This window comes from Peromyscus eremicus, chromosome 20, assembly GCF_949786415.1.
Source record: "Peromyscus eremicus chromosome 20, PerEre_H2_v1, whole genome shotgun sequence".
NCBI classification, from domain to species: domain Eukaryota; kingdom Metazoa; phylum Chordata; class Mammalia; order Rodentia; family Cricetidae; genus Peromyscus; species Peromyscus eremicus.
The window spans coordinates 182,613-206,228 of record NC_081436.1 but is presented as its reverse complement, the minus strand read 5'-3'; the positions used below and the strand labels follow the sequence as shown (position 1 = coordinate 206,228).

At 40.5% G+C, this 23,616-nt stretch overlaps 2 protein-coding genes across 2 annotated transcripts in view; one reads left to right on the top strand and one right to left on the bottom strand.

Moving 5' to 3' along the window:
- The window catches only part of LOC131897211 (mucin-like protein 2), a 163,128-nt gene that overhangs the window by 26,368 nt on the left and 113,144 nt on the right, over positions 1-23,616 (top strand). The gene's annotated exons all lie outside the window — the stretch shown is intronic.
- LOC131897212 (glycosylation-dependent cell adhesion molecule 1-like) lies at positions 6,605-8,585 on the bottom strand. Its single transcript, XM_059248128.1, has 3 exons — positions 8,522-8,585; positions 7,548-7,592; positions 6,605-6,831 (listed from the first exon to the last, which is right to left on the bottom strand). The coding sequence occupies exons 1-3, from the start codon at positions 8,583-8,585 to the stop codon at positions 6,605-6,607; spliced, it is 336 nt and encodes a 111-aa protein (XP_059104111.1).

The window sequence follows — 23,616 nt, the reverse complement described above, 5'->3', positions numbered from 1 at the left end:
GATCTTCTTTAGTTGTCTTATTGCTCTAACTAAAAGTTAAAGTACTATATTGAATAGATATTGGAAAAGTGGACAGTGTTATCTTGTCCCTGATTTTAGTGGAATTGCTTTGTGTTTCTCTCCATTTAGTTTGATGTTGGCTGTCAGCTTGCTGTAAATTGCCCTTATTATGTTTAGGTATATTCCTTGTATCCCTGATCTCTCCAAGACTTTTATCATGAAGAGGTGTTAGATTTTGTCACAGGCTTTTTCTGCATTTCATGAGATGATCATGTGGTTTTTTTTCTTTCAGTTTGTTTATGTGGTAGATTACATTGACTATTTTTTGTATGTTGAACCATCCCTGCATCTCTGGGATGAAGCCTATTTGAGTGTTGGATGATCTTTTTGATGTGTTCTCAGATTAGATTTGCAGGTTTTTTTTTTTGAGGATTTTTTGCATCAATGTTCATGAAAGAAATTGGTCTGTAATTCTTTTTCTTTGTTGAATCTTTGTGTGGTTTGAGTATCAGGGTAACTGTGGCCTCATAAAATGAATTTGGCAATGTTCTTCTTGTTCCTATTTTGTATAATAATTTGAGGAGTGTTGGTATTAGCTCTTCTTTGAAAGTCTGGTAGAATTCTGCACTAAAACCATCTGGCCCTGGGTTTTTTTTTCTTCATTTTTTGTTTTGTTTTTTTTTTTTGTTGGTAGACTTTTAATGACTGTTTCTATTTCCTTAGGGGTTATATGTTGTTTATCTGATCTTGATTTAACTTTGGTAAGTAGTAGCTATCAAAAAAATTGTCCATTTCTTTTAGATTTTCCAATTCTGTGGAGTACAGGTTTTTGAAATATGATCTAATGATTCTTTGGATTTCCTTGGTGTATGTTGTTATATTCCCCTTTTCGTTTCTGATTTTGTTAGTTTGAATATCCCATCTCTGCCTTTTAGTTAGTTTGGAGAAGGGTTTATCTATCTTGTTGGTTTTCTGAAAGAACCAACTCTTTGTTTCATTGATTCTTTGTGTTGTTCTCTTTGTTTCTATTTTATTGATTTCAGTCCTCATTTTGATTATTTCCTGCTTCCTACTCCTTTTGAGTTTGTTTCCTTCTTTTTGTTCTAGAGCTTTCAGGTGTTCTATTAGGTCACTAGTATGAGATCTCTCTAATTTCTTTTTGAAGGCACTTAGTGCTAGGAACTTTCCTCTTAGCACCACTTCCATTGTGTCCCATAAGTTTGGGTATGTTGTGCATTCTTTTTCATTGGATTCTGGGAAGTCTTTAATTTCTTTATTTATGTTTTGACCCATTTTTCACTCAGTAGAGTTTTCAGTATCCATGAGTTTGTAAGCTTTCTGTTGTTTCTCTTGTTGAAATCCAGCTTTAATCATGGTAGGATTCAGGGGTTATTTCAATTTTCTTGTATCTGTTGAGACTTGCTTTGTGTTGGAGTATGTGATCAGTTTTGGAGAAAGTTCCATGAGGTGCTGAGAAGAATGTATATTCTTTTGTGTTTGGGTGAAATGTTCTGAAAATATCTTTTAGGTTCATTTAGTTTACAATGCCTGCTAGATCCAGTATTTCTCTGTTCATTTTTTGTCTAGATGACCTGTTATGAGAGTAGGGTACTGAAGCCTCCCACTAACAATGTGTGAGGGTCAATGTATGATTTAAACTTTAGTAATGTATTCTTTTACAAATGTGGATGCCCTTGTATTTGGGGCAGAGATGTTAAGAATTGAAACATCATCTTAGTGGATTTTTCCTTTGATGAATATGAAATGTCCTTCCTCATCTTTTTTGATTAGTTTTGTTTTTAAGTCTATTTTGTTAGGTATTAAAATGGCTGTACCAGCTTGCTTCTTAGGTCCAAATCCAACCCTTTACTCTGAGATAATGTCTTCCTTTGTTGTTGAGGTGTGTTTCTTGTATGCAGCAGAAGGATGGATCCTGTTTTCACATCCATTCTATTAGTCTGTGTCTTTTTATTGGGGAATTGAGTCCATCGATATTGAGAGATATCAGTGAGCAATGATTGTTAATTCCTGTATTTTATTGGTGTTGTGTCTGTGTGTGCTTTCCTTCTTTTGATTTTGTTGGTATGAGATTACTTATTTCCTGTGTTTTCATGGCTGTAGTTAACCTCCTTGAGTTGGAGTTTTCCTTTTAGTACCTTCCATAAGGCTGGGTTTGTGTATAGATACTGTTTAAATTTGACTTTGTCATAGAATATCTTGTTTTCTCCATCTACAGTGATTGACAGTTTTGCTGGGTATAGTAGTCTGAGCTGGCATCTGTGGTCTTTTAGAGTCTACAGCACATATGTCCAGGCCCTTTTGGCTTTTAGTCTCCATTGAGAAGTCAGGTATAATTCTAGTAGGTCTGCCTTTATATGTTACTTGCTTTTTTCTCTTGCAGCTTTTAATATTCTTTCTTTGTTCTGTATGTTTAGTGTTTTGATTATTATGTGGCAAGGGGACTTTCTTTTCTGGTCCAATATACTTGGTGTTCTGTATGCTTCCTGTACCTAAACTTCTTTAGGTTAGGAAAATTTTCTACTATGATTTTGTTGAAAGTATTTTCTTGGCCTCTGAACTGGGATTTTCTCCTTCCTCTATTCCTATTATTCCAAAGTTTGGTCTTTTCATAGTGTCCCAGATTTCCTGGATGTTTTGTGTCAGGAATTTTTATATTTAACATTTTCTTTGACCAATGTTTCTATTTCTTCTGTCGTATTTTCAATGCCTGAGTGTAGCTAGAGTTTTCCTTCCTGGCCCACAGTCAGGACAAATCTCTCTCACCCGTCAGTCCCACAGCCGCTCAGATCCAACCAAGTAAACACAGAGACTTATTTTGCTTACAAACTGTATGGCCGTGGCAGGCTTCTTGCTAACTGTTCTTATATCTTAAATTAACCCATTTCTATTAATCTATACCTTGCCACGTGGCTTGTGGCTTACCGGCATCTTCACATGCTGCTTGTCATGGTGGCGGCTGGCAGTGTCTCCCCCCACCTTCCTGTTCTCTCAGTTCTCCTCTTTGTTAGTTCCACCCATACTTCCTGCCTGGCCACTGGCTAATCAGTGTTTTATTTATTGACCAATCAGAGCATTTGACATACAGACCATCCCACAGCACCTGAGATTCTCTCTTCCACCTCTTGTATTCTGTTGGTGAAGTTTACCTCTGTAGTTCCTATCACTTACCTAGATTTTTCATTTCCAGAATTCCCTCAGTTTGTATTTTCTTTATCGCTTCCATTTTCAGGTCTTGAACAGTTTCATTTGTTTCCTTCTACTGTTTGTTTGTTTTTTCTTTCTTTAAGGAATTTATTCATTTCCTCCAATTTTTTGTTTGTCTTTTTCTTAATTTCTTTAAGGGTTTTAGTAATTTCCTCTTTAAGGCCTCTAACATCTTCATATAGTTGGTTTTAAGGTCCTTTTCTTGCGGTTCTTCTGTGTTGAAATATTCAGGGATTGCTATAGTAGGATAGCTGGGCTTCTTTGGTGGTGATATATTGCTTGGCTTTTCTGCAGCCGCTTATAAAATAATCACTCAGAGGCTTAATATTATTTACAAACTTGCTAGCTAGCTTTTATATCTTAAATTAACCCATTTTTATTAATCTATGTTTTGCCACATGTTCTGTGGCTTTACCTGCATCCCATTACATGTTGTTCCTTCAGCGGCTGGCTCGCATCTTTCTAGACTCCGCCTTTCTCTTTCCTGTCTCTCTTCTTGGATTTCCTGCCTGCCTCTAAGAAGGCTGCCATAGGCCATACAGTTTGTAAATAATATAAGCCTCTGTGTATTTACTTGGGTCGGAGCTGTAGGGCTGTGGGTAAGAGAGATATGTCTGGACCACTGGGGCTGGACGGACACGAGAAACTTATGGCTACATCTAGGTGCTGATTTCTGAGTTTGTCTGTGTTGAATGGTTGCTTTCTTCTTTGGTCTTCTGGCTGGTGTGACCTGTGGTTGAGCAGGGGTCTCAACCAGAGTTGGAGGCTGAACTTCTGGTGGCTGGTGTGGCTACTGGTTGAACAGCTGTATTTTAATTTACTAGTGGGTGTATTTCAGTGCTGCTTGTTGTTTCTTTTGAAATTAGGAGGGGGCTTATGCTAAACTTTAGGCTATTTTTGGGTTGCTGAGCTGTTTGCTGTATTGCTGCTACCTATACTGCTATGTATTTTGCAACCTTCAAGTGAGCTGTGTTGAGCAGAGCAATTGAGCTGATGAAGCAGAGGAAGTAGAGTCTAAGGCACTGTACATTTCTGGAGTTAATTCCTGTCCTATTTGGATCTACCTCAGAGACCTTGGGGGCCAACAGTCACCTGCCTCCCTGACTGGTTTCAAGTGTATACAAAACAGGCCATGAGAGCCTGTATTCACTTTCTTCAAGTGAAAGTGGGGATAACAGCATTTAAATTTTCTTTTTAAATACAGTATTATGTGAGCAAATCATGTAACTCATTCAGAAATAGGGCCTGCCACATAGTGGCAGCTATATAGACCAATAGGTCATTTAGTTATATTTTTGGTCACAAATGGCCAAACATTTAAAAGTAGGAGACTGCTCTGATGCTGGTTTTTCCCTCCACCCTGCCGACTTACCCATAGATGGGAAAAGAGGAGGGTACTCTATGTTGGGGCCTTCCCTCCTATGCATCCTTTTCCCACAGGAGTAGCAGAGTGGAGGGAGGGTAGTTTAGGGCATCTTTCCAGATGAATTTTTAGGTAATTGCCTGCTAGTAGCTTTGCCAGCTTTGTCTCTGTGATTCAAGGAGTCAGCAGGGGTGCAGTAAGGGGACTGTAGAGACTGGGAAGCCCCTTATCCTGAAGTCTCTTATCCAGGAAGCCCCATGTTTTGAGTTTATTGGCACAGCTGCCCAGCAACTAGTCAGGCACTTACTTTGGTTCTCACTGGGCAATGAGCCTCTATAGTGGTATGAACTGAAGGGTCAGAGGATGAGTTTGTGATGCCTTAATGTCCCCAATACTTCCTTTTCTAATCTAACTTCTTAGGAAATATCTTCCTAATTTCTTTCTGAAAAATTCTTCCTACATTATTTTTCCTGTTATTTTGGTGAGAATTGTTGCCATATCATAAACTTTGGCATCAGGAAGACTCTGTATTGATTGCTCTGTCTTGTTTGGGACATAGCTACAGCTGAGTAATACTGGAGAGCATCAGGAAGCTAGAAAAAAGGGCTTTCTATCCTAGAGGAAAGCAAGAAGGTAAGGAAGTGATTTTCTGGGGTTTCAACTTTGAGCACACTTCTTTTAGATTTTTCTCAGCCAGAAGAGTGCCAACCCTGCATTGTAGCAGATTAGTTGCCTGTTGGTCTTTCTTTCATGTGTCCTGGGGGTAGGATGCTGGAGAGTAGAGATGCCTCACCTTCTTGCCACCCTACCTACTCTTGAATAGGCAATCTTCTCTACCCATGTTTTTAAGACAGAAAGAGGTTTTCTTTTCCCAATGTTTCATATGCTTTTACAGCAAAAGCTGCTTAAGGTTGTAGGGAAGTCAGAGCAAATTAGGTAGGCAGGCCTGACAGGCGCTTGGTAGATGTTAGCTAACTGGGTTAATGAGAGGGATCCACCCCAAGAAGTCCTGGCAGATGAAGCTATGGGAATTCTGAAGAGAGGTGAAGGCAAGAGAGTACAGGATCAGACCTAGGATCAGATACCAAACATTTCATAAAAGTAACAGGGAGACTGAATAACCAAGGATGGCAGTATCCAAGAAAATTAGGGAGGAGAAGATTCTAGAGAAGATAGTTGTGTCTGGTCCTACAAGGACAAAGTAGAAAAGTCAGAACTGAGAAGCAGCCATGGGGCCTGTTGTGTGTGCCATTGTGAGAGTAACTGTAATGGACTGGTAGGTGGGAGCAAGCAGACTACAGTGGGTGAGTAGGCATGGAGGTGGTCTGTCTATGTTGGAGGTGCAGAAAGATGACAAGGATCAAGTCTTTGCAGGGCTTGTTTTGGATGGAAGACTAGACCAGGCCTCTAAGCTGAGGAGGATGAGAAGTTTGAACCTAAAGGGATAGGATAGCTAAAAAAGGAATCCTAGCAGAGTGAAGGTGTCCCACCTCCATTTCTGGGCCTGACAAAGTCACCAGAGGGCTGGGTTCAGGTTGCAATACTTTAATGTAAGACATTGAAGAGGAGACTGAGAGGTGGTGGTTGGGATGAGCAGAGTGTGGGTGATGAGGCACCTCTGGCGGCCCAGCATGGAACATGTCTTCATGGTCCTGTGATATCATTGGCACCAGGGATTATGTCTTCCACACCATTCATAAATTTTCTAATTATTTTATCCAAATTTTTTTCTATTGCCTGGTTTAATTTAGTCAGTTTTCCTTCTGTGGTGGTTTCTGTAATTTGAAGATAGAAATGTCCAGTTAGGGCAGGTTCTCTGTTCACACCTCCACAACCCCTACCCCACCCCAGGAAAAGCTTCTTGCAGTGCTAGCAGTTAGTGGATCATTTGATCTTATACTTAAAATTTGCCCTTATAGGACTTTTTTCCTTTCTAGAGATGCCTTATAACTACACAAGTTACTGCCTGCTCTGTCCTTCTCTGCTCACCACCTCCCCAGATGTTTTCCTTCTTCTCTAGCTCATACCAGCTGAGGTGGTGGATCCTGTGGTCTCTTCCAGCTGAGATGTCCCACTGTTGAGCCCAGCCTGGGCCTTTTGACTCTTAGATTTGGTACATTCTATCACCACATTATCTTTGGAAACCAACTGTTCTCTGAAGATGGAAGAGTCCTTGGAAGAGTCTTTACTGGAAGTACTCTCCTTGCTGTTGTGGCTGGTTGGAATGGACTGGGAAGCTGAAACCAAGGACATGCAGGGAGTTAGGGGCAGAGAAGGCTTCTGGGAGAAACAGTGTCCCTTTGCATAGCAGTCAGGGCATTAGTGTTGCATCATCACCTAACTGACCTACGGGAGCATTCAGGTCCCATGCTGGCATCCATATCCCTGAGCTCCTTAAAGGCATGGACTAGATTTCTAGTGTCATGTTTAGGAATCCCACTTCCTCACAGCCCCAGCAAATCTACTTTCTCATTTAAGAGCCATTTGCAAATACCCCTCCCTTTGCTTGGCTTGTAGACGGAGCTTATTAGCTTTGGTTCTTCCCTCTGAACTCCAAGTGTTTTTCTCCTTTAGCTTCTTAGACAGGTTAATCTGGGAAGTTAGCTCCAGATTAAACCATATTTACAGCTAATCTACAAAACTGAACCTTGCAATTTTTAAGATTTTTGGTCTGTGTGGTGCAGTGCCTATAACTGATGAGGCCCTCTTGTCTCAGGGTGAGGAAACATTTTACCTGCCAACATTTGGGTGTCAGGTGCTGTTCCCATTCCAATTTCCAATGGTTACATAGCATGAGTGCTGTTCAAAAGGTTCCTGGCCCCCAGATCTGTGGCCAATTAGTGCAGCAGGAAGGATTAAGGCCAATAGCAGGAGGGAATGTCTGCTCACTTCTTCCTAGCATCATTTACTTTCTAGTTTTTTATCACCAACAACCAAGGGATGCTCTCATGAGACTTACTGGCAGATGTGTGCTGAGTCTTCATGTGGAGTTCATCTTCAGACCCTGAGGACAGAAGAGGTTACAGTTTCTAGAGATCTCAAGACTGTTAACATGTGAACTGGTCTTTTGTAGTACCCCATTGCAGCTCCCTCAACCTTCTTTACTCTTTTTTGTTTGTTGCTTTAGATAGAGTTTTTCTTGATAGTTGTGGTTGGCCTGGAACTTACATGACTCTCCTGCTTCTGTTTCCTCAGGGTTGGAAATGCAGGTGTGCACCACCATGCCCAGCTAGTCCCTTATTCAACTTTCATTAGCATTTCTAAAATACTATGTAATCTTTTCAGTATGTTTATTTTTTTCTTCCTTCTCAAATGAAATTTCAAAGATAGCAGAGGTCTTTATGTAAGCTGTTAGTGTATCCGAAGTCCCTGGGACTATATACAGTTCAGAGTGAGTGCTACAGATAGCACTGGATGCAGTGTGTGCAGCTTGTTCTCATTGTACCAGGGAGATGAGGAGATCTAAAGTGATTTTGCTTGGGTTGTGGTGAACCAGCCTCTGGTGTTAGGATCTAACATAATCTCTGTTCACTCATAGTATACCCTGTTATGGGTCCAATCTGGCCTCTGAACTCAGCCTTGGCTTTCTGGGTTGCTGGACTCAGGGGGTATATGTCTTCATGTTCACTTCCAGAGGTGGCTTTTTCATTCTATATCTTTTTTTTTTTTTTTTTTTTTTTTGGTTTTTCGAGACAGGGTTTCTCTGTGTAGCTTTGTGCCTTTCCTGGATCTCGCTCTGTAGACCAGGCTGGCCTCGAACTCACAAAGATCCGCCTGCCTCTGTCTCCTGAGTGCTGGGATTAAAGGCATGCACCACTACCGCCCGGCTTGTTCTATATCTTATCACCTCTCCATAAGGGTGGTGATGTTGCTCATCTGACAGCTCAATGGCCTCTAGGGGACTAAGGAGAGTGGGAAGGAAGGTATACTCACCAGGCAGGACAGCAAGAGAGGCTGTGGCAAGGCTGGCAAACAGCAGGACAGTGAAGAATTTCATGGTGGCACTGGAGCAAGGTCAGCTTTCCCTAGGAAGCCGTGTAGAATGCTGGAGTAGAAGCCTGACTGGAGCTTTATTTATTTTGGGGCTAAGGATGAGCCGTGGAACAACAGGTTGGGGATTGGACCAGGAAGTGAGCCTGGCTTCCCTTCGGCTTCCCATTCTGACTACATTGGATTTTGGGAATTGGTATTTCTGGGAAATGAGTTAGCAGGAAAGTAAGGCTCCCAGCCTTCCCTTTGGCCTAGCCACTACCAGGGTGTGCCAGCCCCAGAAGCCATCCCTCTGTACCTGTGGGGTAACTTACTGAGTGGGCTCCCTTCCTCAATGTTACTCATTACTAGTATTATTTTACGTTTTCCCATCTGATTATTTAATTACTGTCTCCTTCAGAAGAATGACACTCCCATGATGGTGGGATTATACTTGTTTTTCTTTCCATGGTTTCTCTAGCACCTCTCTGGCAGCTGGCTTACAATTTGGGTCCAGAAAATAAGGCTTATGTGACTGAATCCAGGAAAGACCAGATGGTCCTCCAGGGTGCAGACAAATCTCCCCATCAGTTCAGGAATAGAGGAGTGAGACAGATACAGGGATTCTACCTGCTAGGTTGTATTCTAGGTTTGCTCACACAGGATGTCTCATTTGATTAATAACAATTGGGAGGTTATTTATTAATCCAGGAACTCATATTCCAGCAGTGAGGTGGCTTCTACCAAGCATACTTCTGGATACATGTTTTCCTTCATTAGTGTATATTCACTGTGCAAAATAAAGGGCTCATTATGACACTCTGTATTACTCTCTTTGGTTCCTTTCCTTCCTGTAGGTTCCCTATCTCTTTCCAAATAGTTCCCCCTCTACTATCCATCTATCTATCTATTTATCTATCTATCTATCATTTATCAATCTATCTATATTGTCTATCATCTGTTTATCTATCATCATCATCATCATCATCATCTATCAATCATCTATTTGTATTTTTTTTGACAGTATTACTCTATATAGCCTTGGCTGTCCTGAAACTCACTATGTAGATCAGGCTGGCTTCTAACTCACAAAGATCTGCCTGCTTCCCAAATACAGGGATTAAAGGCATTTACCACCTAGTCTCTCTGGGCCTGTAGATTGTAGCATAATTATCCTTTATTTTACAGCTAATATCCTCTTATGAGTGAGTACTTATCATGTTTGTCTTTCTTGGTCTGGGTTACCTCACTCAGGATGAATTTTTTCTAGTTCTATCCATTTGCCTTCAAATTTCATGGTGTTCTTGTTTTTTTTAAATTTTATTTAAATAACATTTTTAAAAATTTATTTTACATACAAACTGCATTGATTAATTGATTAATAACAATTGGGAGGTTATTTATTAATCCAGGAACTCATATTCCAGCAGTGAGGTGGAATAAATACCTCTCTTCCTGGTCCCTGCCCACTTTGTTTTTAACAACTGAGTAATACTCCACTGTGTAAATGTATTACATTTTCTTTATCCATTCCCCAGTTGAGGGGCATCTAGGTTGTTTTCAAGGTTCTGGGTATTATGAATAAAGCTTCTATGAACATAGTTGAGCAAGTGTCCTTGTGGTATGATTGAGCATCCTTTGGGTATATGCCCAAGAGTGTGTCTTGTGGTAGATTGATTCCTCGTTTTCTGAAAAACTGACTTTCAAAGTGGCTGTACAAGTTTGTACCCCCACCAGCAATGGAGGAGTTCCCCTTGTTCCACATCCTCTCTGGCATAAGCTGCCATTTTTGTTTTTGATCTTAGCTATTCTGACAGCTGTAAGATGGAATCTCAGAGTCATTTTGATTTGCATTTCCCTGATGGCTAAGGGTGTTGATCATATTCTTAAGTGTTTCTTGTCTATTTGAGATTCTTCTGTTGAGAATTATCTATTTAGATCTGTACCCCATTTTTTAATTGGATTATTTGGTTTGTTGATATCTAGTTTCTTGAGTTCTTTATATATTTTGGAAATTAGTCCTCTTTTGGAACAAGGAGGGTTCATGGTGGAGGGTGGTGGTGGTGCCCAGATCTCCCTGGGAAGGGGAAATAGAAGAGATTTTGTGAGTGGACTGAGGGTAGGTGGGGATAGAAACACTAGTGATCAGGTTGGGGGGAAGGTGGAGGGGAAGAGCACTTAAAGAGACTACTGGAAGGGGCAGGGATTTAGGGGTCAGGTAAAAACCTGGTACAAAGGAATCTCCCAGGAATCTACAAGGATGATTCCAGCTAAGACTCTTGGTAATAGTGAATACGTAGTCTGAATTGGCCATCTCCTGTGGATTGGTGCTTAGCCCAGCTGTCATCAGAGAGGCTTCATCCAGCAATGGATGGAAACAGATGAGGACCCACAGCCAAACATTAGGTGGAGTTTGGAGAATCCTGCAGAAGAAGGGGAGAAAGAATTGTAGGACCCAGAGGGGTCAAGGACACCACAAGAAAACTCACAGGATCAACTAATCTGGGCTCATAGGGGCTCACAGAGTCTGAACATACAACCAGGGAGCTTGCATGGGACTGACCTAGGCACTCTGTATATACATGGCAGTTATGTAGCTTGGTCTTCTTGCAGGACACCTAACAGTGGGAACAGGGGCTGTCTCCAACTCTTTTACTGGCTTTTGGGACCCTACTTCACATACTAGGTTGCCTTGCCCAGCCTTAATACATAGGGAGGTGCTTAATCTTACTGCGACTTGACATGCCATGTTTTGTTAATATTCATAGGAGACCTGCCCTTTCCTACATAAAAATGGAGGAGGAGAGGATTGGGGATGAATGGCAACAGAGGGGTGTGGGGGGTGAGGGACTGGGAGGAGGGGAGGGAGGGGAAACTGTGGCTAGGATGTAAAATAAATAAGTAAGTAAATTTATTAAAAACAAAAGCAACAAAAGGCATGCACCACCATGCTCTGCTCTGCTGTCTGTCTATCTATCTATCTATCTATCTATCTATCTATCTATCTATCTATCTATCTATTTATCTATCTATCTATATTTATGTTAAGTTAAAAAAATAAGTCTATTTAAAGCAGATTGCTCTAATTCTGCCCCCAGAGTTTAGTGACCCTAAATAGTGTGGTGGGATGCCTGAGGAAGCCTCTATAAAGGAGGTGGGGGATGGACCTAGGACTAGGGTCTCATTCTGGGCTTGGGGATTGAACCAGTTTCTTTCTTCATTTTGATGATGTCTGTGAAACCTGCTTCTGGGTCATCTCCAAACAAGAGAGGGTTGCTGCATCCAGGTATGTGCTTGCTGGGCACAGGATCAGGGTGAAGCCTAGCCTACAGAGAGAGCAAGGAGAGCCTGGGCTGTGCCACCCAGTGTGAGTCCATCCCCTCTGGAGAGGAGGCCCTAGGGCCTCGATGTTGTCGTCCACTTGCTACATCTGGGATCTCCTTAGGCAAGATGAGGAAGTAAAGGAAGTTTATTTTGGGCTGCCTCCCACCTTCCTGTCCTGCCTGATTTCCTCTTCTCACCAGCATTGACCCTTTCATGGACCATGACAGTTAAGAGCAGGAAGGGGGCAGATGAAGGCAATCAGGGAGTCCACAGGGATCAGTTCTGCAGACATATCCCCCAAATACACCTAAAACTCCACTATCTCCAGGATAGGCTATGTTAGTAGTTTTTTCTCTTATGACTTATGTCATAGTCTACCTTTCATGCTAAGGCCAGAGAGATCTCCTGGAGGTCATGTCACTTTTCTGTATGAAAGTCTCTAGTGACAGTCACCCATGGGATAAAGTTCAGACTTCTTGGCCCTCTACCTTTTCTACTTTATCCCTGTCTTCTGCAGTATGTTCCCTCCTCACTGAAGTGCTAGGTTCATGTTATTGCTCTGTTAAGAAGGCTCTCCTGGGGCTGGAGAGATGGCTCAGAGGTTAAGAGCACCAACTGCTCTTCCAGAGGTCCTGAGTTCAATTCCCAGCACCCACATGGTGGCTCACAACCATCTGTAATGAGATTTGGCACCCGCTTCTGTATACATAATAAATAAATAAATCTAAAAAAAAAAAAAAAAAAAAAAAAGAAGGCTCTCCTGTCCATCTGCCTGGGGTATTTCTACATCATGCCCTTGACTAGACTTTTCTGCTAAAATGAACCTCCTCCCCATCCTATCTCCTTTGGTGAGTCATCTGCCTCTGTGACCCCATAGTGCCTTGTTGGTGTTATCATGTGTAGCTAGAGTTTTCCTGCCTGGCCCACAGTCAGGACAAATCTCTCTCACCTGCCAGTCCCACAGCTGCTCAAACCCGACCAAGTAAACACAGAGACTTATATTGGTTACAAACTGTATGGCCGTGGCAGGCTTCTTGCTAACTGTTCTTACAGCTTAAATTAATCCATTTCTATAAATCTATACCTTGCCACATGGCTCGTGGCTTACCGGCATCTTCACATGCTGTTTTTCATCATGGCGGCTGGCAGTGTCTCTCTGACTCAGCTTTATTTTCCTCCTTGTCCCGCCTGTACTTCTTCCTGGCCACTGGCCAATCAGTGATTTATTTATTGACCAATCAGCAACACATTTGACATACAGAACATCCCACAGCAATCATGCCTCTCGTGTTCACTATCATGGCCCACTACTATTTATTGAGTACTAGCCGTCTGCAAGCTTTGGGGATAGAATAGTGAATGTAATCATCTGGGCCCTGCCTCCTGAGTGTTGGGATTAAAGGCGTGCGCCACCACCGCCCAGCGCTTTTTTCTTCTTTATAATAAGTATTGTATGAGAAGTTACTTTGAGATGTATTTTTCATCAAAATCTCATCAGTTAGTTTTAGCACACACTGATGTTTGATTGCCAAGTAGTGATTTTTCTAGCTCAATTATTCCTTTTACATTCATTAACTGACACCCACTTAAGAGTAATTTCTTCACATCCATCTTCATTCATTTGTTTACAGTGGTATGAACTCATGTCTTCCTATTTATTCAATGAATCTTTTATTGTTTATTCATTAATATAATACTTTATATTATTTTTATTGTCCCTTAAATTTAGTTAGTCTAGGTTAGCTCATTAATGCTGGATTTAGGCTGGCCTTTGAGTTTCTGTCTTTTTTGATATGCCTCCATCACTCTTGGAGCACTTTCTTAGTTTTTGATGATACAAGGCATTCCAGGGTCATCATGTTCTTCTCACTGCCCTACCACTGGGCATCCTTCTCTAGGTATCCTTGATCTCACACACTCTGAGACTTCCATTGTTCTTGTGATGCTTCTGCTCCCATACCCTCACAGTGGTCAAATGAGGAAATGTGTGTATTACTTTATGTTAATTATATTATATTATATACATACATTTAGTATGTGATGTATGCATGTGCAGTACAAAAATAAGAAATACACATTTGTATTTATGTGTATTTCTAGATCTATTTATGCATATAAATATAACGAATTCTTGGTTATATCTAATTCCAATCCTAAATCACAGAGTTCAAGCTCAGGTGCCATGCACCACGGAGACCTCCTTCTGCTCTATCCAGACAGAAATCATAAGCAGGTGAAGAGAAACAATTCTAGCACTGGTATTTATAGGCCTTTGAGTGTTGAAAGCTTAGGGCCTGTACCCACAGACCCAGTGGCTTATAGCTTCTGTAGCCTCTTCGTGTTACCAAGTGAGCCTGCTTTAAGGATGAAGATCAAAATCAGGCAAGAAAAGGTCTCTTAAAAGCTTTTAGTCCTGTCAAGATCCTCACTGGGTCTCATAGTTCTATTCCTAGAAGGAAAGAACTGATTCCCAAACTTCTGCTTTCCACACCTGTGCACACATGGCACACACACACAGACACACACACAGACACACACACACACACACACACACACCCCACAAATTAAAAATATTTCAACACCAGAATGTAGACGAATTTCTAAACAGTCTTATTAAATAAAAAGCACAGAGCCAGATATAGGGGTGAAAAATCTGAGAGATTCGGGAAATAGGGAAAGCCACAGCTAACCTCACCTCACCAACTCCACAGTTTCCAAAGAGACCTTCTCCTGTATATCCATGCCTATATGCATTTCTGTTCTGTTCTCTCATTTGCTATCTCAGCCCAGCTACATCACTTCCTCTTCCTGCCCAGCTCTGTCACTTCCTGTCTGTCTGTACAGACCTCCAGACCTCTATGGTTGGTGCTAGGATTAAAGGCATGTGTCACCATGCCTGGCTCTGTTCCCCAGTGTGGCCTTCAACTCACAGAGATCCAGACAGATCGCTGCCTGCCAAGTGATAGGATTAAAGGCATGTGTTACCATTGCCTGACTTCTATATAGTGACTGGCTTCTTCCTCTGATCTCCAGGCAAGTTTTATTTTATTGGGAGACACAGTACATTGGGGGACATAATACATCACCACACCAGAAGACAACATACGTGGGTGTCTCCCAGTTGTCTCAAAAAGTAAGCCTGCTAGCCTGCCAATGCAGCAAGAAAGGGGGTGTGGGAAGAGAGTTTGCAGCGATCACAAAATTATTCATGCAAATGAAAGATGGTGTTTGTACCAGTTACAAGGCTTTTGTTAGATTACTAGAGGAAGCACTCCTCATTTGGCCAGGGTGAAAATGGCTGCTAGTGTTCACTGAGGCTTGTGATTGCAAAAATACCTGGCTATTTGAAATTGTTATTGTTGGAGTAGTGCCTTTTGGAGCTATATCTATGCTTCACCAGCAAGCATCTACTGTTGTCATACAGCTTACTCAAGGTGCCTATGGGCCTTCAAACTAGTCAGGATGTTATGAGGGTCTATGTGGCTTTGATACCTCAGGCCAGATCTCTGTTTCCTCTCTGCTGGCAGATGCCTCTTCACTTCCAGTTCCAACCTCCTGGTCCTGCTTTTCATTATCTCCACTGCCTAAGCAGCTGCTTACCTTGCTCAGCTCTACCTACTGGCTTCTGTACTGAATTATTCAGGAAGGCAGATGGGAATACTAGCAGCCAGAAGGAAAACAACAGCATTTACTTTGTGTTTGATATATCTTTTAACTTATTTTAATAGAAATTTCATGAAAAGTTTCACTTTTAAGACATGAATTTCTGTCACTTTTTTGTTTTTCATATGAAAAGCATGCTTTGGTATTAGTTTTAGGCTTTGTGTAATTCTTTTTTTTTTTTTTTTTTTTTTTTTTTTTTTTTTTTTTTTGGTTTTTCGAGACAGGGTTTCTCTGTGTAGCTTTGCGCCTTTCCTGGGACTCACTTGGTAGCCCAGGCTGGCCTCGAACTCACAGAGATCCGCCTGGCTCTGCCTCCCGAGTGCTGGGATTAAAGGCGTGCGCCACCACCGCCCGGCTTTGTGTAATTCTTTAATGTTAACGTTTTTTAATTATTTATATCTTTCTATGTGACCCACTTCTTTCCTCATTCTTATGTGTAATTATGATAATGTAAAAAGCACAATTATGAAAGATATATTCATTTCCTTATTTATTTAGATTTGGTTTCTTCTGCTAGCAATGGTTAAGATATTGTTCTTCCATTTTCCCCATTCACCCTTTCTCTTTAATGTATCACCATCACAGACCATATTATTTTTGTTATTATTTTCCCTTACCCCTTTGTTCCTGCATTTTACATGGTAAAATAGTTTCTGGTTCTCCAGCTACAAAAGCTGTAGTCTACGCACTCCAGTGCTCTTTCCTAATTCCCTTTCTCAGATTTCACACTGTCTCAAAGTCTCTAGCATTTACTCTTTGCTTGGTAACCATACCTTCTATACTGGTTTTACCTTAGTCCTTCAGCAAAATAGATTCAGCAGCCACAACAAATCCTTTCACCTCTTTCTTTCCACTTTCTTATCTCTTGCTGGGCTGAAGTTTATCTTCTGCTAAGATTATTTATTTATTTTTAAAAAAGAAATCACCCATAGAAATTAAATCCTCTGAATTTTGACATGCTTGAGAATATTTGTTCTGTTAGCCTGATAAATTGGTTTGATTACGTATGAAATACTTGGACAAGACTTTTCTTTCCTCAGAGAATTTGTAGGGATTTCTCTGTTACCATTTAAAATTAGTTTGATTAGTTTTTTTCAGTACATGTTGATATTTTGTCTGGATATCCAAAGAAGAATTCTTATATTTTCCAGAGACTTTATAATTTATTATTATTATTATTATTATTATTATTATTAATTATTGTGACAGGCTTGCTGGTCTTAAACTCATGAATCTCCTGCATCAACCTCTGAATGCTGGGATTATAGGTATGTACCACCACATTCTACTAAAATCTTAGTTTTTAACTGACACATAATGATTGTATATGTATGAGGGGTGCAATGTGATATATATTTTTTTAAAGATTTATTTATTTGTTATGCAGACAGAAGAGGGAGCCAGATCTCATTACAGATGGTTGTGAGCTACCACGTGGTTGCTGGGAATTGAACTCAGGACCTCTGGAAGAACAGTCAGTGCTCTTAACCTCTGAGCCATCTCTCCAGCCCGCAATGTGATATTTTAATAGGTATTTATAATGTATAATGAGTAGATCAGGACTTGATGTGTCCATCACCTTAAATATTGATCTTTGTGTTGGCAAATACTTTCTAGTAGCAGTTTTGAAAACCACAGTTAGTTGTTGTCAGAATTACTCTCCTGTGGTACAGGGCATTATGAGTTATCTGTCTGTCTGTCTGCCTGCACCCTTGCCATTCATCATCATTTCTCCATCCTCTCCTTCCCCTCCTCCTATCAACTGCAGAGGATTCTTTAGCTTTGTTCTTGGTCAGTTCTCAAAATTGGTGTTTGTGTTTTTTCTTTCAAATCTGAAGTTTCAAGTTTTTTTAAAAATCAAAGTTAAAATTTTACTTGTTATAAAATTCACATAAAATAACCTATCTCAATCATTTCTAAATGTGAAGTTTTACAGCAAGAAGTAAGCTGGGCAATACCCCCCAAGAACCTTTTGATCTTACAAAAACTGAAAGTCCATATCCATTAACAGATCCCTTCACCTCCCCTCTGGCCAGTCAGAGTTAAGTTTTTTTCTTTAAAAAAAACAAAACAAAACATCTTATTCAGTTATATTTTCCTGTTCAATTTGTCCAGTTCTCTATTTCAGGACTGTTCTTATACAATGTGGTGAGTCTGGTTACAAACAAGGTTTTCTTGCTTTTGCTCCTGTGGATATCTTGTGTACTTTAGAGAAGTAGAGCTTTGCTGGCTCAGCCCAGATCTGCCACTCTGGGACATTCTGCTAGCATTCTTCATCTGTTTGTCTGGGTTCCATTGGATATAGCAGAACTTCTCCACACTAGTGTATGTGAGGTTAGAAGTGCTTCCTATCTTCCTTAGCGCTGTGTTTACTTATGCTTCTTTATTTTCCTCACTGTAATGAGCTGGCTTTGGAGTTTAGAAGTTGGTACTAGCCAGTCGGCAGCGGTGCAAGCCTTTAATCCCAGTACTCAGGAGGCAGAGCCAGGTAGATCTCTGTGAGTTCAAGGCCAGCCTGTTCTACAGAGAGAGATCCAGGACAGGCACCAAAACTACACAGGGAAACCCTGTCTCGAAAAACCAGAAAAAAGTTCTGAATTTCCATAACCTTAAAAAAGCAGGAGAAGAAACTGCAGTAAGTCTGTGTGTGTATGTGTGTGTGTGTGTGTAGGGTGTGTATAAACCTGGCTTTTTAATGTGTGTTCTGAGTATCTGGACCCATGTCCTCTTGCTTGTGCAACAAGCCAACAAGCTTTCGTACCATGGAACCATCTGCAGTTCCGAAGTCCCTAATTTATTACACAAGGGCTGTGGGATGTTCTGTATGGCAAATGTGTTGCTCTGATTGGTCAATAAATAAAACACTGATTGGCCAGTGTCTAGGCAGGAAGTATAGGCGGGACTAACAGAGAGGAGAAAAGAAAGAACAGGAAGGTAGAAGGAATCACTGCCAGCCACCACCAGAACAAGCAGCATGTGAAGATGCCGGTAAGCCACGAGCCATGTGGCAAGGTATAGATTTATAGAAATGGATTAGTTTAAGATATAAGAACAGTTAGCAAGAAGCCTGCCACGGCCATACAGTTTGTAAGCAATATAAGTCTCTGTGTTTACTTGGTTGGGTCTGAGCGGCTGCGGGACTGGCGGGTGAGAGAGATTTGTCCTGACTGTGGGCCAGGCAGGAAAACTCTAGCTACACACAAGTGTTTTCTGTCGTTTTGTGAGATATGCTGTGAGAAGAAGTGAGGTAAGAATGCTGATATAACCTTCCATCTGGTATAGATGTGCTTGAATTTATGGTTCTGTCCTTAGAGTGAGAGTGTACCTTCCTTTACAATAAAGGAACATCTTAGCATCTATAAACTACATCGAAAGGGGGTGCTCCCCACCTCTTGTATAGCCTAGGTCCTTAGGGTTGAAGTTTTTATCAGGGCAGAAATTTGTTTTGAAATAGTACCTGGGGGAGTCATTTCCCTTCATTAGATTTGTTAGCAGCCCTGTGCATGCATGCAGAGGCAGCCATTTGAGGATGTGAGGTAAAGTAGTTCATTCTCTCTCTCTCTCTCTCTCTCTCTCTCTCTCATCAATCAATCAAAAATATTATTTTTTCATACACTACATCCTGATTATAGTTTCTCTTCCCTTTACTCCTCTCAGCTCCTCCCAACCTCCCCTTTCCTCTGAATCCTCTCCTTTTCTATCTCTCATTAGAAAAGAACAGGCTTCTAAGAGATAACAACCAAACATGACAAAATAAAATATAATAAGATGAAGCCCAAAATTCATATCAAATTTGGACACAGCAACCCCCGCCCCAAAGCAGAGTCCCAAGAGCAGGCAATAGCAGGAATATCATAAAAATACTAAGCTAATAGCTATAACATATGCGCAGAGGACCTGGTGTAGAACCGTGCAGGCCCTGTGCTTGCTGCTTCAGTCTCTGTGAGCTCATATGAGCCTTGCTTAGTTGATTCAGATGCCTGTGTTATCCTGGTGTCCTCCACCCTTTCTGACTCTTACAGTCTTTCTTCCTCCTCTTCCACAGGGTTCCTTGAGCTCTGAGGGGAGGGATTTGATGGAGACCTCCAATTTAGACTTTCTCTCCACATAATGTTTGTCTGTGGGTCTCTGCATATGTTCCCATCTGCTGCCGGAGAAAGACTCTCTGATAACTTCTGGATAGGGCATTGATCAATGAGTATAGCAAAAAACAAAAACAAAACCAAAAAAACCAAAAAACATTATTATTATTTTTAGACCAGTCATGTTTGGTTTTACCCTAGGTCACTGGGATAGCTAATCTCTAGTTCTTGGTCACCCAAGCAGTGTAGGTATGGGTTTCTTCTCATGGAATGGGCCTTAAGTCAAATGAAACATTGGTTGGCTACTCCCACAAGTTCTGGGCCATGATTGCTTTAGCATATCTTGCAGGCAGGACAGATTGTAGGTCAAAGGTTTTATGGCTGGGTTGGTGTCCACATTTCTCCTTTGGTAGCCTGCAGAGTACCTTCCCATACTAAAGACACTAGAACATTGGGGTGAAGGCTCCATATAGGCACCAGCTCGACTTCTTCACGTTCAATGAGTTGTGTGGATATTGTCCTTGGCAATAAGGCCTCACTGTTTGTGGAGAGCAACCTTCTTAGCATCAGCCTGGGTTGTTTGGGTATTTCCATGGGACCCAACAGCTCATTTGAATGCAACCTAGTCTCTCCCCTGGAAGACTTGTCTAGCTATAAGAGATGACCAGTTGAGACTCTGTATCCTCCATTATTAAGAATCCTCAGTAGGATCACCTTCATAAATTCCAGGTTTCCACACCACCCTCAAATGCACCCCAATTCCAGCCGTCTCTCCTACCCTGCCCTGCACTCCCTTCATCTCATCTCTACCTCTACCTGATTCCTCCCACTTCCTCCCCCAGTGTCCCATAAAATCTGTTTTATTTCCCCTTCCTAGGGAGATTCACATGTCTGCCCTAGACACCTCTTTAACTAACCTCTGGATCTACTGATTGTAGTTTGGTTACTATTTACTTAACAGCTAATATGCATTTATAAGTAAACATAACATATTTGTCTTTCTGGGTCTGGGTTATCTCACTCAGGATGATTTTTTTTCTTTTTCCATCCATTTGCCTGAAAAATTCATCATGACATTTGTTTCAAACAACTGAGTTATGCTCCATTGTGTAAAGGTACTGCATTTTGTTTATTCATCCCTCTGTTGAGGGACATCTAGGTTGTTTCCAGTTTCTGGTTATTAGGAATAAAGCCTCAATGAACATGGTTGAGCAAGTGTACTTGTGGTAGAATGGATCATCCTTGGTGTTTATGCCCAAAAGTGGTATAGCTGGGTCTTGAGGTAGATCAATTCCCAATTTTCTGAGGAAATGCCATATTTATTTCCTTAGTGGCTGTACAAGTTTGCACTTCCAGCAACAATGGAGGAGTGTTGCCCTTGCTCCAAATTCTCACCAGCATGAGGTATCACTTGTGTTATTGATCTTAGCCATTCTGACAGGTGTAAGATGGAATCATAAAATAGTTTTGATTTGCATTCCCCTGATGGCTAATGATGTTGAATATTTCTTTAAGTGTTTCTCAGACATTTGAGTTTCTTCTATTAACAATTCTGTTTAGATCTGTACCCCATTTTTATATTAGATTGTTTGTTTTTTGATATCTGGTTTCTTGAGTTGTTTATATATTTTGGATATTAGCTTCCTATTGAATGTGGAGTTGGTGAAAATCTTTTCCCATTTTGTAGGCTGCCACTGGTGTCCTTTGCCTTTTGAAGCTTTTCAGTTTCATGAGGTCCCATTTATTAATGGTTGATCTAAGTGCCTGTGCTACTGGTGTTCTGTTCAGAAAGTTGTTTTTTGTGTTAATGTGTTCAAGGGTATTCACCACTTTCTCTCCTATCAGGTTCAGTGTACCTGGTTTTATATTGACATCTTTGATCCACTTGGACTTGAGTTTTGTGCAGGATGATAAATATGGATCTATTTGAATTCTTCTACATGCAAGTATCCAGTTAGACCAGCACCATTTTTTGAAGATGCTTTCTTTTTTTCCATTGCATATTTCTGGCTTCTTTATCAAAAATCAGGTGTCAATAGGTGTGTGGACTTAGGTCTGGGTCTTTGATACCATTCTATTAATTAACCTGTCTTTTTTTTTAAATGCCAATACCATGTGGTTTTTATTACTGTAGTTCTGTAGTACCTTGAGATCAGGGATGGTGATACTGCCAGCAGTTCTTTTATTGTTCAGGACTGTTTTAGCTATCATGGATTTTTTTGTTTTTCCATATGAAGTTGAGAATTGACCTTACAAGGAAAGTCTATAAAGACGTGTTGGAATTTTGATGGGAATTGCATTGAATCTGTAGATTGCTTTTGGTAAGATGGCCTTTTTTACTATGTTAATCATACCAATCCATGAGCATGGGAGATCTTTCCATCTTCTGATATTTTCTTCAATTTCTTTCTTCAAATCCTTGAAGTTTTTGTCATGCAAGTCTTTCACTTGCTTGGTTAGAGATACCCCAAGATATTTTATATTATTTGTGGCTATTGTGAGAAGTGTTCTTTCCCTGATTTCCTTCTTAGTCCATTTGTCATTTGTATATAGGAGGGCTACTGATTTTTTTTGAGTTATTCTTGTATCCAGTCACTTTGCTGAAAGTGTTTATTATCTGTAGGAGTTCCCTGGTGGAATTTTTAGGGTAATTTTTGTATACTTTGATATCACCTGCAAATAATGATACTTTGACTTCTTCCTTTCCAATTTGTATTCTTTTGATCTTCTTCAGTTGCCTTATTGCTCTATCTAGAACTTCAAGTAATATATTGAATAAATACGGAGAGAATGGACAGCTTTGTCTTGTTCCTGATTTTAGTGAAATTGCTTTGAGTTTCTCTCCATTTAATTTGATGTTGACTTGCTGTAAATTGCCTTTATTATGTTTAGGTATGCTCCTTGTATACCTAATTTCTCTAGGACTTTTATCCTGAAGGGGTGTTAGATTTTGTTAAAACCTTATTCTGCGTTTAATGAGACTATCATTTTTTCTTTCAGTTTGTTTATATGGTGATTACATTGACTGATTTTAGTATATTGGACCATCCCTGCATCTCTAGGATGAAGCCTACTTGATCATGGTGGATGATCTTTTTCACATGTTATTGGATTTGGTTTGCAAGTATTTTATTGCATCTATGTTCATAAGGGAAATTGATCTGTAATTCTCTTTCTTTGTTGGGTCTTTTGTGGTTTTGGTATTAGGATGACTGTGGCCTCATAGAGTGAATTGGGCAATGTTCCTTCTGTTTGCTATTTTCTTGAATAATTTGATGTATTGGCATTAGCTGTTCTTTGAAAGTCTGATAGAATTCTGCCCTAAAAGCCATTTAGCCTTGGGCTTTTTTTTTTCTTGCTTGGTAGACTTTTAATGACTGCTTCTATTTCTCTAGGGGTTTTATGTCTATTTAAATCATTTATCTGATCTTGATTAACCTTGGTCAGTGTTACCTATGGAGAAAGTCACCTATTTCTATTACATTTTTTTAATTTGGTGGAGTGCAGGTTTTTAAAGCATGTCCTTTTGTTTCTCTGGATTTCCTTGATGTCTGGTGTTATGTCCCCCTTTTTGTTTCTGATTTTGTTAGTTTGTATATTCTCTCCCCACCTTTTAGTAAGTTGGATAAAGATTGTCTGTTTTGTTTATTTTCTCAAAGAATCAACTCTTTGTTTTCATTGATTATTTGTATTGTTCTCTTTGTTTCTATTTTATTGATTTCAGCCCTCTGTTTGGTTATTTCTTGCTGTTTACTCCTCTTGGATGTACTTCCTCCTCCTCCTCCTCCTCTCCTCCTCCTCCTCCTCCTCCTCCTCCTCCTCCTTCTCCTCCTCCTCCTCCTCCCTCTAGACCTTTCAGGTGTGCTGATAAGTTGTTAGTATGAGATCTCTCCAGCTTTTTTTTTTTTTTTTTAAATGTGGTCACTTAATACTATGAACTTTCCTCTTAGCACTGCTTTCATTATGTCACATAAATTTGGGTTGCTGTGT

Coding starts and splice junctions, on each gene's coding strand:
- LOC131897212 (XM_059248128.1), bottom strand. CDS start 8,585: ATGAAATTCTTCACTGTCCTGCTGTTTGCCAGCCTTGCCACAGCCTCT. Junction 7,593..8,521: donor CTCTCTTGCTGTCCTGCCTG/GTGAGTATACCT, acceptor TTCTGTCCTCAG/GGTCTGAAGATGAACTCCAC. Junction 6,832..7,547: donor GACTCAGCACACATCTGCCA/GTAAGTCTCATG, acceptor GCATGTCCTTGG/TTTCAGCTTCCCAGTCCATT.